The following is a 22,344-nucleotide window of genomic DNA, read 5'->3' as shown; positions in this document are numbered from 1 at the left end:
GGGATGACATTGTAATCAAGAAAGCAGACAAAGGCTCTACAGTAGTAGTGCTTGACAAAGAGACGTACATGGCGGAGGCCCATAGACAACTCTCAGACGAACGTTTCTATAAGAAACTGGACTCTGACCCCACTAAAGAATTCTCCACCGCCATCACCAAAACTCTTGACGAAATGTTTGAGAAAAACGAGATTGGTATCAACGTCTATGAGACACTCAATCCTATTGACTGTAGACCAGGACAATTTTATCTGCTTCCTAAGATACACAAAGAAGGTATGCCAGGTCGCCCTATAGTTAGCGCTATTGGACACCCCACGGAGAAAATTTCTGAATACATCGATTTACATCTCCGTCCACACGTAGAGAATTTGCCATCCTATCTCAAGGACACCACGGACTACATCAACAAGACGCCCTCTACTGGCCTTCCAGATCATACCCTTCTCGTGACTATGGACGTCACATCTTTGTACACCAATATTCCGCACGATGAGGGTATCGAAGCCTGTAGAGAAGTCTGGGATAGTAGATCCATACAAATTCCTTCTACCGAGTCCCTTGCCAAGCTCCTTGAACATGTTCTCAAGTATAACAACTTCATGTTTAATGGAGAACATTACCTGCAGGTTAATGGCACTGCTATGGGTACGAAAATGGCACCATCTTATGCCAATATTTTCATGGGCAGACTGGAACGCAACTTGCTCTTTCAAGCACCATTTAGGCCCCTTAGCTGGTTGCGTTTCATTGACGATATAGAGATGAAGTGGGTGGAATGTCGCGAGAGCCTCGAGGCATTCATTTCGTTCGCCAACACCTTTCATCAGTCTATCAAATTTACGGTAGACGTATCTAATTCGAAAAACATATTCCTAGATACTACATCTACCCTGACTGATGGTGAAATCGAGTTCAGTCTCCACACGAAACCCACAGATTCCCATCTGTATCTTATGCCAACTAGCTGTCATCCCCCACACACATTTAAGGGTGTGCCTAAGGGTCTAGCCACCAGAATTCGGCGCATCTGTTCATCCCCTGCCTTATATCAAGAACAAAGCGGTCTCCTTAAGTCCCACTTATGCAAGAGAGGCTACAATGCCCGCACCGTACAAACTGCTATTGATGAGATGGCGGGACATGACAGGCAAAACCTATTACGCTACAAGGAAAAAGACAATAGCGGCAGGGTCCCTCTGGTAACCACATACCATCCCGTCCTTAAGAACCTCAGCGGTATCCTTCAAAAGAATCTGCCAATTCTCCACTCAAATAAACGAATGGCAGAGGTCTTTAAGGAGCCCCCATTGGCTGCATACAGGCGCCCGAGGAACCTGAAGGACATGGTAGTAAGAACCAGATTGGACAATCCATTACCTAACGGGGGCTTTAAAACTTGCTCTGACAGAAGATGTCTTCTCTGTAAGTACAGCTCTGACACAGACAGTTTTAACAGCCCCGTTACAGGCCGCAGCTACAAAATACTAGGGAATTTGTCCTGTCAAACAGACAACTGCATTTATCTCATCAGCTGCAAAGTTTGCTCCAAACAGTATGTTGGTGAAACAGGAGATCTCCGCAGGAGAGTCAATAATCACCGTTCTACCATTAGGACCAAAAAACTCAATGAACCCGTTGGGGAACATTTCAACCTTGAAGGTCACAAATGGGAGGACATGACAGTAGTGGTTATTGACCATAATCCAAGATGGACAGACGCGCAGAGAAAAGGCAAGGAAAAGTTCTGGATGCACAGGCTGAAGTCATTCCGCCCTAATGGTATTAACAAACTTAATGACTTCACCAGGATGAACGTGAACTAGACCCAATCCCGAATTGTAACAAACAAGTTCATTCTCTCTATATAGCGTAAACTTTACCGTTAATTCGTATTAATAATCCTGGAACAACCTACCCAAATATTTACAGCTCACATTTTTGTTTATTTCTTTTTTCCGATTTCCAAATTTATAATATATCCAAATTCATATTTCAAAATTGTCCTTCCATATTATCTTTCTTTAATTTCTTTTTATCATGTAGAGTTACGCTATTTTGAGAGAATAAGACAATGTACGATTTACTGTTGGCCGTAATTAATTAGCGATAATTAATTCGTTCAATTATGTAAATCACACTTCACCGAGTACACCCGATAGACCGGACGCAATTCATAGCGCTCCGGATTTCTTTGTTCACAACTGTTTATAAACTCCAAATTAAACATGTAACCTTGTAAATATTTAGTGTTTGGTAGTTTAGTAGTAGTGCTAGTTGTTTTTGCTTCTCTATTTCCTTTGTTTTTATGACTTCTTAACTTTTTTCTTTGTCCTGAGGAAGGGACAGGTTGTCCCGAAAATTTGACAATTATTATTGTTCGTGTCGTTGGTCATTTTTAGTGCTTTATATAAATCTCCATCCGTGACCTTGTATCTACTTAGTAGATCCGACACTTCGGATATACAGTGTTGTTGGTTTTTAGTGCTTTTTATCTCTCGAAGTGCTTTCTATCTCTATTATATATATATATATATATATATATATATATATATATATATATATATATATATATATATATATATATACAGGTGACTCTCGATCTCTCGAAGTTCAAGGGACCGTAAGAAAAGTTCGAGAGATCGGGGGGTTCGAGAGATAGAAAGTAAATAAAATCCGGAATTTTCAGTTCCGATCATCATTGCTCTACTATTATACATACCGGAAGTATATGTTGATAATGTCATTACACGTTTTCTTTCATATTTTACAGGTAATTCACTCGATTTCAAAAACAATGATCGTATTTTGAATAAATAAAATGATTATTTTAAGTTTCAATATTTATTAGTTCTCATTTCATGATTACATGAAACTGAATAGCAATTGTCTAATTGGCTCTCCCCCGGGCTTGATTGGTCCTTCACAAGATTGTTCGTAATCGGTATTCAGTTCTTGAGATAGGATTTCTTGTGCAATGTTTGCCAAACTGGGATTGTGTAGACTCTAATAATATTAAAGTTCATAATCTATGGAAAAATTACTGACACGTCCGTAAATTATTTCCTCAAAATTATCGTCCCGTCCAGTCAAAATAAGTTGTGAAGCGATCTGTTTATAATTTAACAGTTAACCAATTAATTATTTCAACACTCGGACGATTCACAGGTGTAGTGTCATTTATGTAAACACCCAATTAACACGTCCATCTCAGCCCCAGGCGTTCACTGTTATCCAGGTAAGTCCAATGTGCATTAATTTTACGCTTGATTGACATGTATACATGCGTAATCAAAACAAAACTTCGAGAGATAGAGAGTAAAAAACAATGAAATGTGTGTAACGGGACCCAGATCTTGGTTCGAGAGATAGAGAACTTCGAGAGATGGGGAGTTCGAGAGATTGGGAGTAAATTTGCTTAGTTATATAGAGGAAAAAACGGGACCGGAGGTTCACTTCGAGAGATCGAGAACTTCGAGAGATCGGAGTTCGAGCCATCGAGAGTTATATATATATATATATATATATATATATATATATATATATATATATATATATATATATATATATATATATATATATATATATATATATATATATATATATGTATGTATGTATGTATGTATGTATGTATGTATGTATATACATACATACATACATACACTAGACAAAATTGCTAACGCACCACTTGTTAATCTTTTTTGTGAAATGCACATTTGCCTAATCGGTATTAGTGTATATAATACGCCATTTTTTCCCCAAAAACAGTGGGATTAACAAATGTCTTAGTGTCATGACAACATCCTAAAATGACCTTCTTGCCCGAAAACCAATTTCCCGACATGCATTGCACACATTTTTTGCCCATATATGAAGTTGGTGATTACCGATGGTGGTCCTTGATTTACCTTGAGGTTACACCAAAAGCAGTCTCCCAGTTAAAAATCAAATAATATGCAGCAATTAACAATCATATCACATAGCTATGCTAGTCATCCAGTGCCTTGATGTCCATACCCACTCCACCCAACTTCCGGTTGCCCCAATTTTGTGGAACAACCTTGAAATTGGGGTGTGGTGTTTACTTAATAGCTTGGCTGTTTATATTTGACATTTTTAAGTTTGTTAATCTATTTGCAACAATTTTTCACTAGAAGAATAAATAATTTTTTCATTGTTTTAATTTTCCATAAATTCTTCCAAAGGATCCCCCTGCAGACACCATACTGACTGTTTTAGCACGCTCTTGTAGGATCAAATGCAGCATACTGTTTATTTTATTCTGATTTTTTAATAAGTACAAACATAAAGAACACAGACACAAAGGAAAAATTGAAACTTATTCCTCCAAAAAAGTATGAAGACGATTTTCATTTTTTCTATGAAATGGTCAAGCTTCAGTTAACATTGTAGTTATTAATCAGTTAAAAAATTTAAATGCGTCATTTTTTACTTAAGTAACTTAAGCTTATAAGTAAGTCTAGTATATGTATATATATTGTTGTTGTTAAGATATTTCGGCTTTAATTTGACACCCACACCCCCTATTTAAGTGGAAATCCTGAATTCAACAATAAAGATACACTATAAAGTTACTAGGATTACTTAGGTACGTAGATTAGCATAAACATCAAAGCATTGATAAAAAAATCACTCTTTGTGTTATTGCGACATTTCTCTTCTTTTTCTAACTTACATCATTAGATAAATAGAGAACAATAAACTACTGTAGATCACTTTATTTTCGTGACATTTTATTTTTCGAGAGTCAGTTATTTGACATTTATAAGCGAGACAAAATTTTCGAGACCTATGGGTTTTGCTGTATATACAGTAAAACTAGTTTAGTACGAACACGGATATAGCAAATTCACGGATATTGCGAATTTTTCTTGGATCCCCAGCTATATAAATTTAATGAATTTCTTATACGGATAAAACGAATTACGGATACAGCGAAGTAATTTCACAGGTCCTACTGACTTCGTTATAACCGAGTTTTACTGTAATTCTTTCTAACAAATATACGCGAGAATGTAATTTTCGCAAGCAGACAGACTCGAGTAATTACGCGAAAATAAAGCTCTCGTGAATAAAAATTGATTAACAGTATCAATATGAAAATGAAAGAAAGAGTATTAGTCATCTCAAAATGATAGCTTGAGTTGTTTATTTTAGTCGGGATTTAACTGCAGCATAGCCAGAACTAACGGATCTTTCGTGGCACCATCATAAAATTCTTCCCATGAGATTTCTCCATCACCATTGGCGTCCATTTTTTCAAATAACTTCCGGGTCATCTTTTCAGGGGTACTGACGTCATCAGGCTTCTTTATTGATGGGGTCATCTTATACACCGCCTGTAATTGGAAATTTTATTATGTTCTTTGCAATTTAATTAACAGTCACAATTTATCAATTTTTCCCTATGTGGTGAAAAAACATATTTTGTGGTAGAGTTTGAGTGGTGTTAACTTTTTTCCAATGTTGTAAAAATAACATTCTTTAAAAAGTCCTAAAAACAAGCTTCACTTTCTCTGATCCTAGACTAGGTTCAGGTTTCTATATACATGTATCACACACACACACTGCTCATGCTTTTTTTTTTCTAAATTCAATCACCCATATTTGAAGTCAGCTATATGACTGTGACTCAACACAGCAATCAATTATTTATTGTGATGTCAGTAAACAACTTGAAAATTCCGAGTTGTGGTTACACAAGATCAAGGAATCTTCTAATTGATTTTCTACTGTATTACACTACAGATTAAATCATAAAGTTTTCTGCTGAATGGTAACTCAATCTGGTTCCATCTACAATGTACTTCTGCATAATGAAGAGAAGAAAATAATTAATTAAACTCCCTCATCGTAATCTTACTCATTTAAATATTTGTCTTTTTTGTAGCTAGCTAGTATACACATGACATTGGGTTGTATAGTGATATGATAAATCAAACTTTATCACGTTCAATTGATTATGCTGCATAATCAAGTCAAGCAAATGTTGAATTACGTTTACCCTCATCATTGACGTCATTTCCTTTTTATCGATGGAACCATTTCCGTCTATATCATACATGCTGAACGCCCATTTCAATTTTTTCTCAACGTCACTACTTGAAGTCACGCTCAAACCAATCAAAAATTCTTTGAAATCCACTTTTCCATTTTTATCCGAGTCAAACGTTCTGAACACGTGTTCTGCAAAGGCCGTTGCATCTCCGCCAAATATCTTTGAGTAGACGTCCTTGAACTCTTTGACGGTGAGAAATCGACCATGCCTGCAGCTTTTCTGGTACTCTTCATACCACTCTTGTATTTCGTCCGCACTAAAATCTACTCCACTCTTTTGTAAATCTTGAATTGCAGAGGGTTTTAAACGTGATGTTTTATTTCCCATTTCGACTTCTCTTTATTGCCCATTCCAGTGTCTTTCTAAACAAACATACCAAAGAATGAAACCCGGAAGTAATCATATGGAACATTTTGAAGAAACTTAAATAATGTATATTTAAATGTGATTTTTTAAAATATGAGAATCTTATACAACGGTATGAACACTCCTCTTTTTATATACATGTACATAGAAAACAGTTTGCATACCTTTGAATGTCCAATTCTCCTTCTTCGCCATATTAGTTTAAATTGACAGGCACCTTGACTCAAAGGTAGAATCGTTACTCGTATACCAGTAAACAAAAATCGATCGGGACATTTAAATTCATGAATGTTTAGATATTGCAGATAACATGAAGCTTTTTGTGAAGAGGTTTTCTGATGTAAAGGTTCTCAAAAAATACCCTGCAGTGCCATTGCCGAAACTCAAAAGAAATCCAAAAAATTATAGTTCTTCAGATGGTCACAACAGCTAATCTCTGCTAAATTTGTAATTCTCAGCGATGCCAATATCAGAGAAATGTCATTTATTTGAAATGGACCAATAAATGAAGACAATTTTACGCACAAAGAAATCTGGCTCAAAAGTCGCTCAAAATAAGGATATGATTAGGTCATCCTTAAAACTGACAAAGAAGAAAATTTTTAGCGAAAAGATAGCCATAAATACAAAATATGAGTGTATTTAAAATGATGAAATTTATAATCTTTTATTAAATTAAAGATAATTCTTGTAAATATATCATTTTTGTTGTTTTCATGTGTCCTCTTTCAATCTGTATGGCAGTTCTCCTTATTTTCTATTTCCATGTATACATTCATAAAGCACAAAACATTCAGATTACAAATAAGCTGGACCCCGCTACAAGTTATGCAATCAATGACTGCAGTATCCGGAATGTTATTCAATAAATGTTTATTCTTTCGTACAGGATAGAAGCCTATAATTAGATATTCTTTGGTGTGGGCCTTTAATGGTGTTATTGCGGTTTTTCTTGAGCAGAAGGGGACCTTGTCCCTAAATTCCCTTCAGTACAAAGGAAGCGTTAAAGAAAATTCGCAATATGATCCACTTAATTGTGAGACCCGGAATCCACAGGTTAGCCTAAGAGAGAATGTGTATTTAAACAACAAGTTTCACAAATATTTACAAAAGTCGTATCCAGGTTAATTCTGTGAACATCTTTGTTTGAACAAGAATTGGTAGTTTTTTCAAAGAACTGACACCCCAAATGCAAGGGAAGCCATAGGTAAGATATGCAAACATTGTTTGGTTTGCAGTTACGGTCTTCTTTATTATTATTGTCAGTTTAAAATACCTGAAGGAATAAGACACTGCTGATTGATTTGATATCGATGTTTTTAATTCATAATGACTTCCGTTTTGTAGTACTTTGTGTCTTTCAAGAAAACAGAAGACAACGACCTAGTAATTGGATTTTGACTAACAGATCCTCGGTCAAACAATGGGTCAACATAATAGTAGCCAAGAAAAAGAGGGAGAAAGGGAATTAATGAGGCGCCATAAAATTAATAAGAGCGAACTTGAATCTTTGAGGAAATTATTTCGTGAGCGGTGTGGTGGAAAATATAAAGCTCTGACAAAAACAAAATTTCGAGAGGTTTACAATGAGTTGTTTCCTGGAAAATCCACTCAGTATGCAGATGAGATGTTCCGATTGTTCGACATGGACGGTAACGGAAAGGTGGATTTTGTGGAATTTGTAAGGAACATCTGTATGTGTGATAGTGACGATATAGAAGAGAAAATAGAGATAGCTTTTGCTTTATATGATAAAGATAACAGTAAAACAATAACACAGACGGAAGTAAGGAACATGTTAGAGGTAAGAATGTTTAAAATCTATGACTTTTAACAAAGACCTCTCCAACACTTCAGATTGTTAAGAATCAATTTAAGTTCCTTCAAATATTGCCATTCCATTCAAGGGATTTAATAAATTTCTATTTCAAGGAATTTACTTAGCCGATCCATTCATTTTTGTGTACTGTTTCCTTTTTTTTAGGCTTATACAAATATGCTTGGTGTTCCATTGGAAGGTGGAAAAACAGGAGCCCAAATCGCCAAAGAATTCTTCGCAGAAATGGATGCTGACGGTGATAAATCTGTAACATTTGATGAATTTCAATACGCAGCGAGACGAAATTCTGCAATCCTAAGTATAGTTAATCCTAAACCTCCAAACTGGGTAGACTAGATTGTCTGGAAAGTCTTTGGCGCCACTGATGTGTTTGCTATGACAGATTTTAGAACTTAAATGTTTAAACAAACCGTGAGTGTCCGTGAAACAAATACACATGTAAGAGTTTGTTTAACGTTAAAGTCTCCTCGATCATTCGCCATGTCTTTATATATATGTTATAGAAAATTTAATTAACATTTTCAAGATATATTAAACAGAAATATCAGGAGTTATAATGTTGATGTGAAATACTACGTAACTTCTTAATTTCCTATGCATGTTGAGAGTTCAGTTTGATTATAATTTTGCATCGTATAAGCCTGAATTCTTCTTAAATGTTTTACTGTAAACATAAAACTTTCTTTTCATTTGTCTTAAAAATAAAGTATGTCATACGTTTTATGTATGTATGTATGTACCATCAATGATATCGGAAAGTTCTCTCCAGCACATCTCATTCTTATTTTTCCCAACGTGTGTACTTCTTTCAAAACCAAATTTAACTATTCTTGCAGATTGGCTCTTTTAAACACAAACTATCCATATCTTAACACAAGAAGATATGTATTTGCTTGCAAATCCCAAATGTAAGCAGCGAATCACAATTACCTTTAATACCGTGAAACCTCAAAATTATAATTATTCGTTAAAAATTATTATCCCTGCCAATAAAGGTAGTTAACTTTTTTACTTTAAGTAAATTATTAGCTTGAAATTGATTGCTCCTGCCAACAAAACAGTCAGCTTTCTTACATTTTTAGCTCACCTGAGCCGAAGGCTGAAGTGAGCTTTTCTGATCACATTTTGTCCGTCGTCCGTCTGTCCGTCCGTCTGTAAACTTTTCACATTTTCGACTCTTCTCCAGAACCACGGGGCCAATTTCAACCAAACTTGCCACAAAGTATCCTTGGGTAAAGGGGATTCAAGTTTGTTCAAATGAAGGGCCACACCCTCTTTCAAGGGGAGATAATTACGAATTAGTGAAAATTTGGTGGTATCTTTTAAAAATCTTCTTCTCAAGAACCACTGGGCTGTAAAAGTTGAAACTTATGTGAGACCTTCATTACATAGTGTAGATTCAAGTTTGTTCAAATCATGACCCCGGGGTAGTGTGGGGCCATAATGGGGGATCAAAGTTTTACATAGAAATATGTTGGAAAAATCTTGAAATTGTTTTTCTCAAAAACAACAAAGCCACAATTAGTCATATTGATATGGAATCATCCTAAGGTAGTGTAGATTCAAATTTGTACAAATCATGACCCCCAGGGGTAGGGTGGGGCCACAATGGGGAATCAAAGTTTTACATCGGAATATATAGAAAAAAATCTTTTAAAATCTTCTTCTCAAGAACAACAAAGCCACAATTAGTCATATTGATATGGAATCATCCTCAGGTAATGTAGATTCAAATTTGTACAAATCATGACCCCCGGGGGTAGGGTGGGGCCACAATGGGAATCAAAGTTTTACATAGGAATATATAGAAAAAAATCTTTTAAAATCTTCTTCTCAAGAACAACAAAGCCACAATTAGTCATATTGATATGGAATCATCCTTAGGTAGTGCAGACTCAAGTTTGTTCAAATCATGACCCCCGGGGATAGGGTGGGCCTAAATGGGGGATCAAAGTTTTACATAGAAATATGTTGGAAAAATCTTGAAATTGTTTTTCTCAAAAACAACAAAGCCACAATTAGTCATATTGATATGGAATCCTCGGGTAGTGTAGATTCAAGTTTGTACAAATCATGACCCTTGGGGGTAGGGTGGGGCCACAATGGGTGATCATAGTTTTACATAGGAATATATAGGGGAAAAAACTTGAAAAATCTTCTTCACAGAAACAGCAAAGCCATGTTTTGTCATATTGATATGGAAGCATCTTCAGGTAGTGTAGATTCAAGTTTGTTCAAATCATAACCCCCAGGGGTAGGGTGGGGCCACAATGTGGAATCAAAATTTTTACATAGGAATATATAGGAAAAAATCTTTTCAACGACAGAAAAGCCATGTTTAGTCATATTGATATGAAAGCATCCTCAGGTAGTGTAGATTCAAGTTTGTTCAAATGATGTGGGGGGGGGGGGTAGGGAGGGTCCACAATGGGGGATCATTTTTTTTTACAAGGGAATATATAGGAAAAAATCTTTAAAAATCTCCTGCTCAAGAACAGCAAAGCCATTTGTTATATTGATATGGAAACATCCTCAGGTAGTTCAAAATCCAAGCCCCCCCCCCCTCTTTAAACTTTTCAATACTGAAGTGATTTGTGCTTTTTCCTAGCCAATGTGCTCAGGTGAGCGATGTGGCCCATGGGCCTCTTGTATTACTAGTTAGAATTTATTACCACTGCTAACAAAGGCGATTTACTTTTGACCTTTGATTATTAGCTAAAATTCATTATTTTTGGAAGGAAGGTAGTTATTTTTCTTCTATCTTTGATTATTAGCTAAAATTCTCTACCCTTGACAACAAAGTAGGAAAGAGTTTTTGCATTCAAACATGTTCTCTGTCAGTCTGTCTGTATGATTTTCTAAGATTTTTCATTGATTTTTTAGGAGATGTTTTTATGTGCAAAGAACAATCGATAAGATAGTCAGCTTAATCTGTCTAAACATAAATTTTAAACATTATTTAGTAAAAAGGGCTCTGTTGTATACTTTGCAGTAAAATTAAAGACAAATGATTGAAATCCTCATTATGTCACTTTATTAGGACTTACACCGTCACGGTAGCTCAGTCGGTAGAGCGCTCGCTCCGTGATCGGAAGGTCATGTGTACGAATCACGGCCGCGACTGACCTAAGTCGATAAAAAAAAAGGTAACAACTGTTCCTTCGCCAAGCGCTCGGCGTTTTGAAGTGAAAGTTGCGGGTCATTCGGAGGAGACCTTAAGACCGAGGCCCCTTGTCACGGTAGGCGTTGGCACGATAAAGAACTGCTCAAAGGACCTGAGTGCCGAGTAAAGGTCTAAATTTGACGCCCTTCACCGTTATTATGGTGACGTCTCTATGTGAGTGAAAAATTCTCGAACGGGACGTAATACTCACTGGGTGGATCCAGCCGCCATTTGTCCACCTCCAGTTTGGTTGGATAAATACTGTTCTCCTCTCTGACGTTACTCCACTGCACTCATGATCATTTTCTTTACATTAAACTGATGTCTTCCATCATGTTTCTGTCTTTCTTTTGATTCTAGCCTTAATATTTCTATGTCCAATTTCTGTTTCTCTTAATCCAATTTCTGGCACTCAACATTAATTAGCTTAGCCTTTCATTTGCTGTATTGCATCCCTCCATCACAGATCTGAGAGCAACTTCAAGTTTTGTTTTTCTTATTCTATTCTCTTCAGTCTTTTCTCTGGGCTTACCGTCAGTGACATCATTTGCCTTTTTCTGGAAGTTTGGGCCTCTTATTTCTTTATCTTGTTCATCTTGGCTTTCAGGATTTTCATTTTTTTATACTAGGTGTATCACTGACATAATCTCCGGGAATTTCTTTCTATTTGTTCTTCATTTGCAGTTGAATCACTTTCACCTGAATCCTCGTGCTTTCGTTTTTACCGAAGTTGATCGATTACTATTAAAGGGGAAGATGTATCTTTTTGCTTCCAAGTATTAAATCAAGTTCTTCAAAACATTTACATATTTTTCTGCCTTTGCTGCTTTTTTTTTTTAGTTTTGATTTACATTCTCTATATGACCTCTTTAGAGTATAAATACGTATTTTGCACTGATTTTGTCTTCTCAAACCCTTAATATCTCTGACATTTCATTTCATTGGCAACTATGTTTTAAATTTCACCATGGTTTTCCAGTCGCTCTTCAATGCTTTAGTTTGTTCATCCCAAATTGAGAGAAGCGTTCTGAGCCCCTTTTTTACCATAATTCCTTTTTTGGAAGTCATCTCTGATACTCACTTGGAGAATCAGGTAAAAAACAGATCAATGCAATAAATGTGACAGTTAACAAGAGTGATGCATAATATTAAGAAAGGGTCAATGATGAACACTGATATACTTGTATAAGTAAATTTTATTCTGCATTCATGTGACGAGAACTGCCCACAGGAGCAAAATATTTGCTTTTGCTTATGTGAGTAAAAAGATTTGCAACTTTACTTATACCCCATTCATACGACGAAAATTTGCTTATGTGTGCAAATTTACAGATGAGTAAATTTACACACATAAGTAAAAGTTAATTTGCTATGCATTCAGACGAGATTTATGTACCATAAGTAAATCCTCAAATTGTCATTTAAAATAAGGAGATGGACCGCTTCAGACTTGTGAATTTTCACAGAAAAGGGGTATTTCCTTACTATTTGGGTATAGGATTAACTTACTATTTAGGTATAGGATTAACTTTTGGATGTTCCTCAAAGGAAGTAGAAGAAAAATCCGATCCAAAAATTGGTACGACAAAACCGTTCTTTATGACTTAAAGGACGAAGATTGGTGTAAGAATTTTGAATGTTTAAGGAAAATTTCATAAAATTTTGTGAGAAGTTGGGAAATGCTTTTGTCCCAACCCAAAGACTGTAGAAGAGCTGTTGGATGTAAAGAAGAAGGTGGCTGTTACCATCTACCATGTATTTGCGACAACGTGTATGCAAAAGTTAATTTACACCTTGTCCTGACCAGGTGCAAATTTACTCAACTGTGCATAATTTGCATATGAGCAAATCAGTTCATACAACAAAAATTGCACATGTAAGTAAATTTACATATGTGTAAAATATACTGAGGTATGCAAATCGTGTCATATGAATGGGGTATTAAATGGTTAAATTTTGCAGATTAATAAATTTATTTAGTAAATTTATGTGCCGAGAGCGGCTTAGGTGAGTATATTTACATATGTGCAATGAATTTGCATGTGTGTGTAAAGCTCGTCGTATGCAGAGAGGCAATATTAATTGCTATTCAACTCTGGAAAGGTGCCAAAGGTCGTCAAGATATTTCAATGTTTCAAACAGAATTTTAGAAGCTAGTATTATTCAATTATATTTGAAGATTACATATTCAAATCCATGAAATTTTCCTTTCTAATTTGAATATTGCTTCTTGAGACGGGTACCGCAGTAACGGTTATATGGAACAAATTCTCTCTTAGGATTTATCATGTCTCATTAACTTAGATAATTTTTCAAGGTGTAAATTTAATTTTAAGGTCATAGTAAGAAAGACTTTAAATTTTGACAAAATATCTTCAATTATGTATCTTGTTACTCTGTAGAAAACTATCAATTTCGCGTACGCGTGACTCTTACCTACCCTAATTTAAGAGAGATCTATATCTTGTTGATTGAAGTCTACTACGTCTAAGGAATCAGCTTTCTGTAAGTTACATTTTCGTAGCTTTAATCCTAAACATATTCTTTATTTATACAACTATATTAGTTCTGTCTTGAAAACACTAAAGTACAAGCTCCAAAAAGTGTATTGAGTGTTTTAAATTCAAACTAAAAAAGTTTATTTCTCGTTCTTTATTATCATCACCCACCTTTAAATCTTAAGTGCTACATTCCTCGTTAGAAACTTTTCGTTCTGTATATTCTCTATGGTTATGGGAGTGGACACAATTTTACATTTCTTTTATTGAGAAAGAAGAATCGATGCCCTTCATGCATGCAATAAAAAGTTGTATTATTTGTGTTTGTTTCACTGTTAAATATTAAATTACATAAGTGAAAATACGCTGAATTGCTTGATTAGTCATTTGTCGATCGATTCATTAAAGATTATCGATCCGTATAGTAAGTTGTTTTTTCTGTTATTGTTTTAAATTTCACTTCCTATAACAAAGTAGTAGCAAAGGAACAATTTTCCTCCACTGCGTCTGTAGAAACCTGCAAAGAGAACACGAAATGGGCCAAAAACACAGCAGTTTGGACGAGGGGCTGATGCAGCGTCACAGGATTAACATCAACGAGCTTGAAGCTCTGAAGCATTTATTCCGCGAATGGAGCGGTGGGAAGCACAAAGCACTGACCAGGACGAAGTTCAGAGAGGTTTACAAACAGGTTTTTCCAGGGAATTCATCTCATTACGCAGACGAGATGTTTCGATTATTTGACGAAGACGGGAATGGAGAAGTAGATTTTGCTGAGTTTGTTCGTCACATCTGTCTGTGTGATAGTGACGATATTGAAGAGAGGATTCAGGCTGCCTTTAGGTTGTATGATAAGGACAACAGTGGGACAATAACGCAAACAGAAGTAGGGGAAATACTGGAGGTAAATACTGTAGGTTTCTTCAAGTGTTCCAAATGCCTTCGAAATTACAAGCACATCGAGAACGAGGTGGCTTCTGAAATCATTTCCATTTATTGTGTTTCTTTTTGGTGTTATTTTGGCGAACATGCTTAAGTGTCTTTTTGTGTAGAAATGTAATATTTTTTGTATTGTAGGCTTATGAGCAAATGCTAGGGAGTTCTATTGAAGATGGGAAAAGTGGACATCAGGTTGCTAGCGAATTCTTTGAGGAAATGGATGCTGATAATGACGAATCCGTTACATTAGAGGAATTTACACAGGCTGCTAGGCGAGATTCACGGATTCTGCATATAGTGAATCCAAAGCCCCCGACATGGAGTGACTAGTATCTCACTGTATGATTTTTTTTTTTACACATGACTAATAATTCAATTGTAAATCATTGAAAAACTTAGTCTTTTGTGAGAAAATGAAACTCATTGCAATTCATTATGTACCAACTGTTTGAAGATGACTTCGTCCATAATCTTGTATAAACTTACTCAAAAAGTATGTATACACTGTAAGTGTTTAATTTAGCGATGAGAGGTATTATTTTACATTAGAAATTGGTGAGAGATATATGCATATTGTACATTTATAGTGTATATACTATGATTACATTAATTTCACGGGAAAATTATTGTGTTTCTATTTTCTTACGCGACCTGTGTATTATACAACATTGTATTTGTTTGTGTATATAGAATATTGTATTGGTGGTAAGGTTAGGCGCTCGGTATAGAACATCGTGTTCCTGTCTCGGGGACAGTAAATAAGATCATTGTTTTTACATGTATTAGTTAGGCGACCTGTATTTAATAGAACGTTTTGTTTCTAACACGATTATGCGCATTTTGTAACATAAAACATTGAGTTTTCTCATTGTTATATGTTTACTTCTGACGTCATGATTAAATGGCTTAGACAAACTTGTTTACAATTTTAAATTTCTCTTTTTATCTTAAAGATAACTTAAGATTAATGATTTGAAATCACAATTATGAAAAGTTTTGCATTCTTCAGAACCTTACACCTTCTAACATTCTATTCTGACTTTTCTTGTTCATAGTTTTCATATTTTATTTATAAAGTAAAGATTTCTCACTTCTCTTAGATATTAAGGATAAATTTTAGTGCGTGAAAGAGCTAAAATGGGCCCGAGATTCTTAGATTTAATAATTTTGAAATAAGGTAAGTCTCTGAAGACGATTTTGTAATATATCGCCGCTATGAAATGCTCTCGCAATATTCAGAATATTCAGAATTTGTCATGAAATTCTATGGTTAACAGAGAAAATAACCATGTTTGCATTAATGTTATACAGGATATAATATATTTGTCACTCTCATGCCTACTTAAGTCCTGACCTCCTCCTGCTCTTTAAACACATTTAGGAATAAGCTTTGTTCTGATTATTATCAGTAATTAACAAAGAGCTGATCTTAAACAACCGTTAAAAGTTTGTTTTATGATATATCCTGAAGGTTACTAGGAAGTATCTTGTTACTAGTATCTAATATTCCCCTGGTATACTTTTACCTTGGATGAGTAACTGTATTTAATTTTTTTCAAAGTTTCAAAAATAACATTTAAAAAAAAAAAAAAAAAAGGAACACACAAGCTACTTTAATTTCAAGGTAAAGAAGTATGTGCAAGGAGGGATGGACAATTCAATGACTTGGAAATAACGTATTTAAAAGGTAAAAGAGCCATTAAAACTATCAAAAACAAATAAATTATATATTTAAACTATAGTAAAGTTATGAGCAAAACTTGCAATGTCAAGAAATTTAATTATGAACTGTTTTATATTGTAAAACTACCTTAAAGGGGCTTGGACACTGAATTCAAGTTAAATATTTTCTAAAATCTTCAGTAGAATATCATGACTTTATGTACCTAGAGCATTTCATGTGCATTCAAATATAATAAAAATGGGTTTAGAAACTTCTTTTAAAACTACGAATTTCGGGATGCATTTGATTGACACATATCCTTGCACTTTCACAAAGTAAACTTTATCCATAATACTTGATAAACGTAGAAATTTTGCTGTGTATTAATGAACAATATTAAAACTATAAGCTAGAAAGAAAACTAAAAAGTCTGCTATTGCAAGCAATAGCGTATGTCGCCCCGAACTGGCTTTATCAGAAATGGTCTAAGAGTGTATTATTCTGTTCTATTAGTAATAATTTTGATTTCCTCAAAAACCTCTTTTTTGTTTTATTTCTGATTGTTGAACATGAAATACATCAGAACACAGATGTTTATACATGTAACTAACACTAACATATCCGGAGAATTAAATTGCATTGAAGGAATAATATCGCTAGTTTTTAGTCACTACTGATACCGGAAATAATTTAACTAAAACAAGTGGTTTATATTAAGATGAAGTAATCGTAAATAAGATGATTTACACACACGCAACAGAAAAAGCATCACGGCAGCGGAATATAAACTCATATATTAGGGAAAAAGTGAATTTTTACATCTCTGTTCATCAGTACAGAAATTCGGCGATTAACTAATTGAGTCATAGGCAAGCACATTTTCATGAAAATTTATTTTGGGTCTTAAGTAGATTTAAAGTCGATCAGGGGTTGATTTCGGGTTAAGAGAAATATTTTATGTTGTTGTTATTCTGGGTGAGGCGCGTGCGTGTGTGTGTAAGGGGGAAGGTAGTAAAAATGTACAGTAACGTTTTCAACTTTACATTTATTAGTTAACAGGATTCTATTTGAAAACTGCATGTGAAAAATAAAGCATTATTTAAGAAAAAAAAATTCAGAGAAAAACGATACTTATCAAAAACATAATTGCTGCATACACTATGCAGAATTTCAAAAATTGTGGTTTTAATATATTTTATGATAGTTGTGCAAGTTCATTTCAAAAATTGTGGTTTTAATATATTTTATGATAGTTGTGCAAGTTCATTTCATTTCTTAAAATAAGGTAGCAATGCTCAATAAATGTATAACTTGTATAATAATACTGTAAAAAGAAAGAAATATCGTTTTCTTATAATTTCATAACGTATTATCTGTTAATTGGATTTTAAAATACATTGCATCATGTCATGAAATTGACATCAGAAATCTAATGGAAATTCAAATTTCTCTTTCTAAATAGACATTTCATTTTCTCATCACTAAAGCAATAACCATTAGCTAATCTTGGACAACCATCAGTCGCCCGCGTGGCGCAGTGGTTAGAGCGTCTGCTCTAAAGTCGCGAAGTAAAGAGTTGATCCTTACGTCGCGGGTTCGAATCCCACTGTGGGACGTGGAGACCGTTCCTTCGGATGAGACTGTATAAACCGAGGTCCCTGTCGCAGTAGGTGCTGGCACGAAAAAGATCCCTCACTGCTCAATGGCCGTAAGTGCCGAGTATAGGACAAAATTTGCAGCTCTCCACCGGTAAATGGTGGCGTCTCCATATGAGTGAAAAATTCTCGAGAGGGACGTTAAACAACATACAATCAATGGACAACCATCAACTCTTATCAGTCTTTCAGTACTTTGATTAAAAGAAACTTCTGATAGCATACAATGGTTACGTGACCACGATTTTTCTTAAATCATTTGTTCCTTACCTGTCGTCAGCGACAAACTTTGAAAAAATAAAATATCCCATGCACAACTAGGGTTGCTGATTTTTATTTCTGTAAAGTTTCATGAAGATTTTGAAAGCTATCTACGAGAACGCTCGAGTACAAAACTAAGGTGAACCAAAATACGACTTCGTTCTGGTGGCTGAAGCATTGGGCCTGCTCCAATTTTTTTGCGGAAAACAATTTGATCCAGTAAAAGGAATAAACCTTTAAAGTTTCCAAAAGATTGCTTGCGTACTTACTGAGAAAAATAGAAATTAAAGATTTTTCACTTTTCGTCCGCTTCCATGGCAACGGTGGGAATTTAGAAAAAATTGAATGTTGACTGCACACCTAGAGTTTCTAATTATAATTTTTGTAAAGTTTCCTCAAGATTGTCCAAGCCACCTCTGAGAACATATGTGAGCATAATACCCTTTTTTCTGTTTTGTTTCTAAGGTAATTATGTGCGGCCAATTCGAGTTATTTTAAAAATAGAAATCCTTTTCACCCAATGCAAGGAATCATCCATTAAAGTTTCAAAATGATTGCTCGAGCAGTTATTGAGAAAATCGAAGTTAAAGAATTTTCACTTTTCCTCTGTTTCCATGGCAACAAATGACAATTTGAAAATTTGAAATGCGAATCACACAACTACAATTACTGATCATCATTTCTATAAAGTTTAATGATGAATGTTCAAGGGACCAGTGAGAACACGCCCGGACAAATTTCGTCACGTTTCACACATTTCCATGGAAGCAGTAGCCATTTTGAAACTGAAAGTCTGCACTGCACAAGTACAACAGTTACTAGTGATCGTCTTTTGTGGAAAGTTTCAGGAAGATTGTCCCAGCCATCTGCGAGAAAATTCCCGGACAAGGTTTTTAGGCACACAATAGCAATATGTCGCCTGACTTTGTTCGGGGCGACATAATTAAGACAAGAAATGCAAGAAAGTAAAACCAACTCATCAGTATTGTCAGTCCATGCCCAGTGATGTATGCAAAGTAAGCAAATTGAACACGCCTGGTAAAACGTAAACATTAACAATAACAGAGCTTGTGCCCTGTTTACAAACACAGATGTTTGACATATGATGTAAAGAAGAATGTCGTTGTCAATGAATTCTAAGAATGTTCACATAAATTCAATTCATTAAACTTAATTTATTTTTGAATAAACATAGAAATTTAAAATGTAAACAATGCAACTGTGCCCAGGCTACTTTAAGTTTGTAAAAATAAGAAAAGTAAAATATCCTTATCTACTTTTAATCATATTGTTTTCATTATAATATGTATGTGGTGTATACAAATATATATATAGAAAAAAAGATAAACTTATGGAGATATACATCTTAACATAAAAATGTATATGTAAACACTGACAGTCTATAATATTATTGCTAAAGAATACATACATTAACTTCGAGGAAAATAATATTTCCAATGATTATTGCAAAAATTTATAAACATATACTTATAACTACAAAAAAGTCAAAATAAAGAAGAAAGATTCACAACATTGTCAAATATTATGAAATATGGACAAAAGTAAAGTACATGTATAATGTTGCAATAGAGCCATTTATCAAAATGGATATGATAGCAATAAAAAAGTTATCACCAAAAACTCATTACATTTAAAGAAAGAAGTGTATAAATACAGAATATTATCAAATATGGTTAAATACAATATCTATGGTAAAATATCAAAAAATTCTTCTATTTATAAATAGTCCAGTATTTCAATATCAATCTTTAGCACCTCCAAGAGGCAAAAAAGTGGATATTTCAAGTTGATCATTGGATTTACCTTGGACTTTAATTTACCCAATACAAAGAAAATATATCTAGATACAATTTTAAAGAAAAGAAACACGAAAATGTTTAGTAAAGCTTTAGCGCTTTCATTTTCAATCTTCAGAAGCTTTACAATAAGTAATGTAACATAGCAACATAATGTCATAATAATAATATACGAGGGGTTATCAAAAAGTTCGTGGACTAGCGTCATAAAATTAAAACCGCTTTAGATACATCAATGAAATTTTACACATTTAGTTAGCATCATCTTTTCTATCTATAGAGTAAACCATAAATCATAATTTTTATTTTTTAATAAATTGTTAGTGTTTTTGTAAGCAAAGGTATGTCCAGGCGGCGCAACCTCTAATAAGACGTTTTTTTCTACCTGAGTGTAACTGAGAAAAACTCTTTAGATATGTGTATCTGTCATCAAAAAATCTCGTTAATTCAGGCTTGTGGTATGAAACATCTGTTCAGTAAAATTTGCAATTTTTACCCCATTCTGTAATTTCTATGAAATTTTATCGTAAATTTTATATGGAGTGTCCAAACAATTATGGGATTGAAAATAATGTCAAAAGGGGGGAGGGGTTTCTTTTTCAAACACTCTATAGAGTTTCGCTCCTGGAAAAACTGGTATTGACCTAAGGAATGTTTAAACTGGCTACAGAAAAATAAAATGCATCCAGAGTACTTGTTTTTTAATGCCCAAAAAGATTCAGAGAGATGAAATATGCACAGTTAGTGTCGATTTGTAGTCAGGGTGTCAAAAGTCAGTCACGTCGAAAATTGACGTTGATCATGTGTGGTAGAAATTGAACTCCAACAAGCTAAGTATTCTGGCATAATCAAGTGAGGATCTTTCCCCATATAAAGATCCATTTACAATATTATATGCATTGAAAACAGCTGCTCATGACATTGTAAATTCATATAAATAAGACGGGTTTAAGTCCTTACTTAACTCCAGGTAATCTCATCAAGATAAGTGTATGAGGTAGAGAGAGCGGACATTAAGAAACAATGACGTTAAGCGGACGTCATGACACTAAACGGCGACAGCGCCGGGTGATCACATAAAGTCTTTTTAATTTTAGAATAATTTGGCAAATTATCAACGTATCAAGCTAAAATTTTCAACATTTCTTAAACTTTTGTTGTTTTGTGTTCCACATAAATTTTGTAAGCAAAGACTACATATTATTAATTTTATCGCGTCAGTCCACGAACTTTTTGATAACCCCTCGTATATATATATATTTCTGTGATTCTAAATAACATCAACTTTTCTTGGGTTTATTATGCAAAAACTTTTCACAATGAAGGGAAAAACCCTATGTCAATAACAAGATCTTAACACTTCAAAGAACATATTTCATTTTTTTTCCAAATTAAATACTACAAAAAAACCCCACAAGATCTTCATGGTTCGCCTGATACACAAAAACAGTTATCAGACCAATAAAAATGTTCCTTACTTACAAAGTGGATATAAAACAATTTTAAAAATTCAACAACAAAAAATTATTGAGCAAATACAACGCTTTGGATCCATGAGTGGATTACATCCACCAAAAACTGTTGTTTAACAATGTACAATGGGGGAAAATGTCTCTGTTAGGCAAAAGAAACTATGGCCATCTCAGATTTCTTATTCAAAATTCTTCTTCATGGCTATGGGTACAGAGGAAACATTCTGAACACTGCATAGAAAAATGACCCCTTCAAGGAACAAAGGACAATAGAGTGGACCATAGAACAGAAATTTACAGAATAGGCTTAGTCTTAACTGGAGCTCAAATTGTGAGATTGTGGTGTGTTCACACAATCCATTCAGGAAATACTAACAATTCTAAATCTCACATTTCTAGATGTCAACCTAATCTTATCTTAGGATAAAACTAGAAATATGTCCTTAGGACATGAATGCACCGCCGAGTGTATATTAGTAATGCAACATTTTAACACAAATTGAGAAAAGTGAGGTCAAGGTCAAAGGAAACGTCAAGGTGAAAAAATATTGATGCAGTTGAATAGCTTACATCAGTATGTATCAGCATATG

At 34.4% G+C, this 22,344-nt stretch overlaps 3 protein-coding genes across 3 annotated transcripts; 2 read left to right on the top strand and 1 right to left on the bottom strand.

Annotated features, from left to right (window-relative positions):
- Positions 1-4,394: 4,394 nt before the first annotated feature.
- LOC133200267 (neurocalcin-delta-like) lies at positions 4,395-6,444 on the bottom strand. Its single transcript, XM_061336084.1, has 2 exons — positions 6,026-6,444; positions 4,395-5,360 (listed from the first exon to the last, which is right to left on the bottom strand). The coding sequence occupies exons 1-2, from the start codon at positions 6,404-6,406 to the stop codon at positions 5,175-5,177; spliced, it is 567 nt and encodes a 188-aa protein (XP_061192068.1). The 5' UTR covers positions 6,407-6,444; the 3' UTR covers positions 4,395-5,174.
- Positions 6,445-7,868: 1,424 nt separating this feature from the next.
- LOC133200266 (visinin-like protein 1) lies at positions 7,869-8,955 on the top strand. Its single transcript, XM_061336083.1, has 2 exons — positions 7,869-8,249; positions 8,430-8,955. Exons 1-2 carry the CDS (start codon positions 7,869-7,871, stop codon positions 8,619-8,621), a joined length of 573 nt encoding a protein of 190 aa, XP_061192067.1. The 3' UTR covers positions 8,622-8,955.
- Positions 8,956-14,481: 5,526 nt separating this feature from the next.
- Positions 14,482-15,215, top strand: LOC133200265 (frequenin-1-like). The gene is made up of 2 exons (XM_061336081.1): positions 14,482-14,850; positions 15,024-15,215. The coding sequence occupies exons 1-2, from the start codon at positions 14,482-14,484 to the stop codon at positions 15,213-15,215; spliced, it is 561 nt and encodes a 186-aa protein (XP_061192065.1).
- The last annotated feature ends 7,129 nt before the right edge of the window (positions 15,216-22,344 follow it).

This window comes from Saccostrea echinata, unplaced genomic scaffold (assembly GCF_033153115.1).
Source record: "Saccostrea echinata isolate AGI-Se365-2 ecotype Australia unplaced genomic scaffold, CSIRO_AGI_Sech_v1 ptg000037l, whole genome shotgun sequence".
In the NCBI taxonomy this organism is placed as follows: domain Eukaryota; kingdom Metazoa; phylum Mollusca; class Bivalvia; order Ostreida; family Ostreidae; genus Saccostrea; species Saccostrea echinata.
Note: the sequence above shows the minus strand (reverse complement) of the source record. Positions and strands in the feature narration are given on the sequence as shown.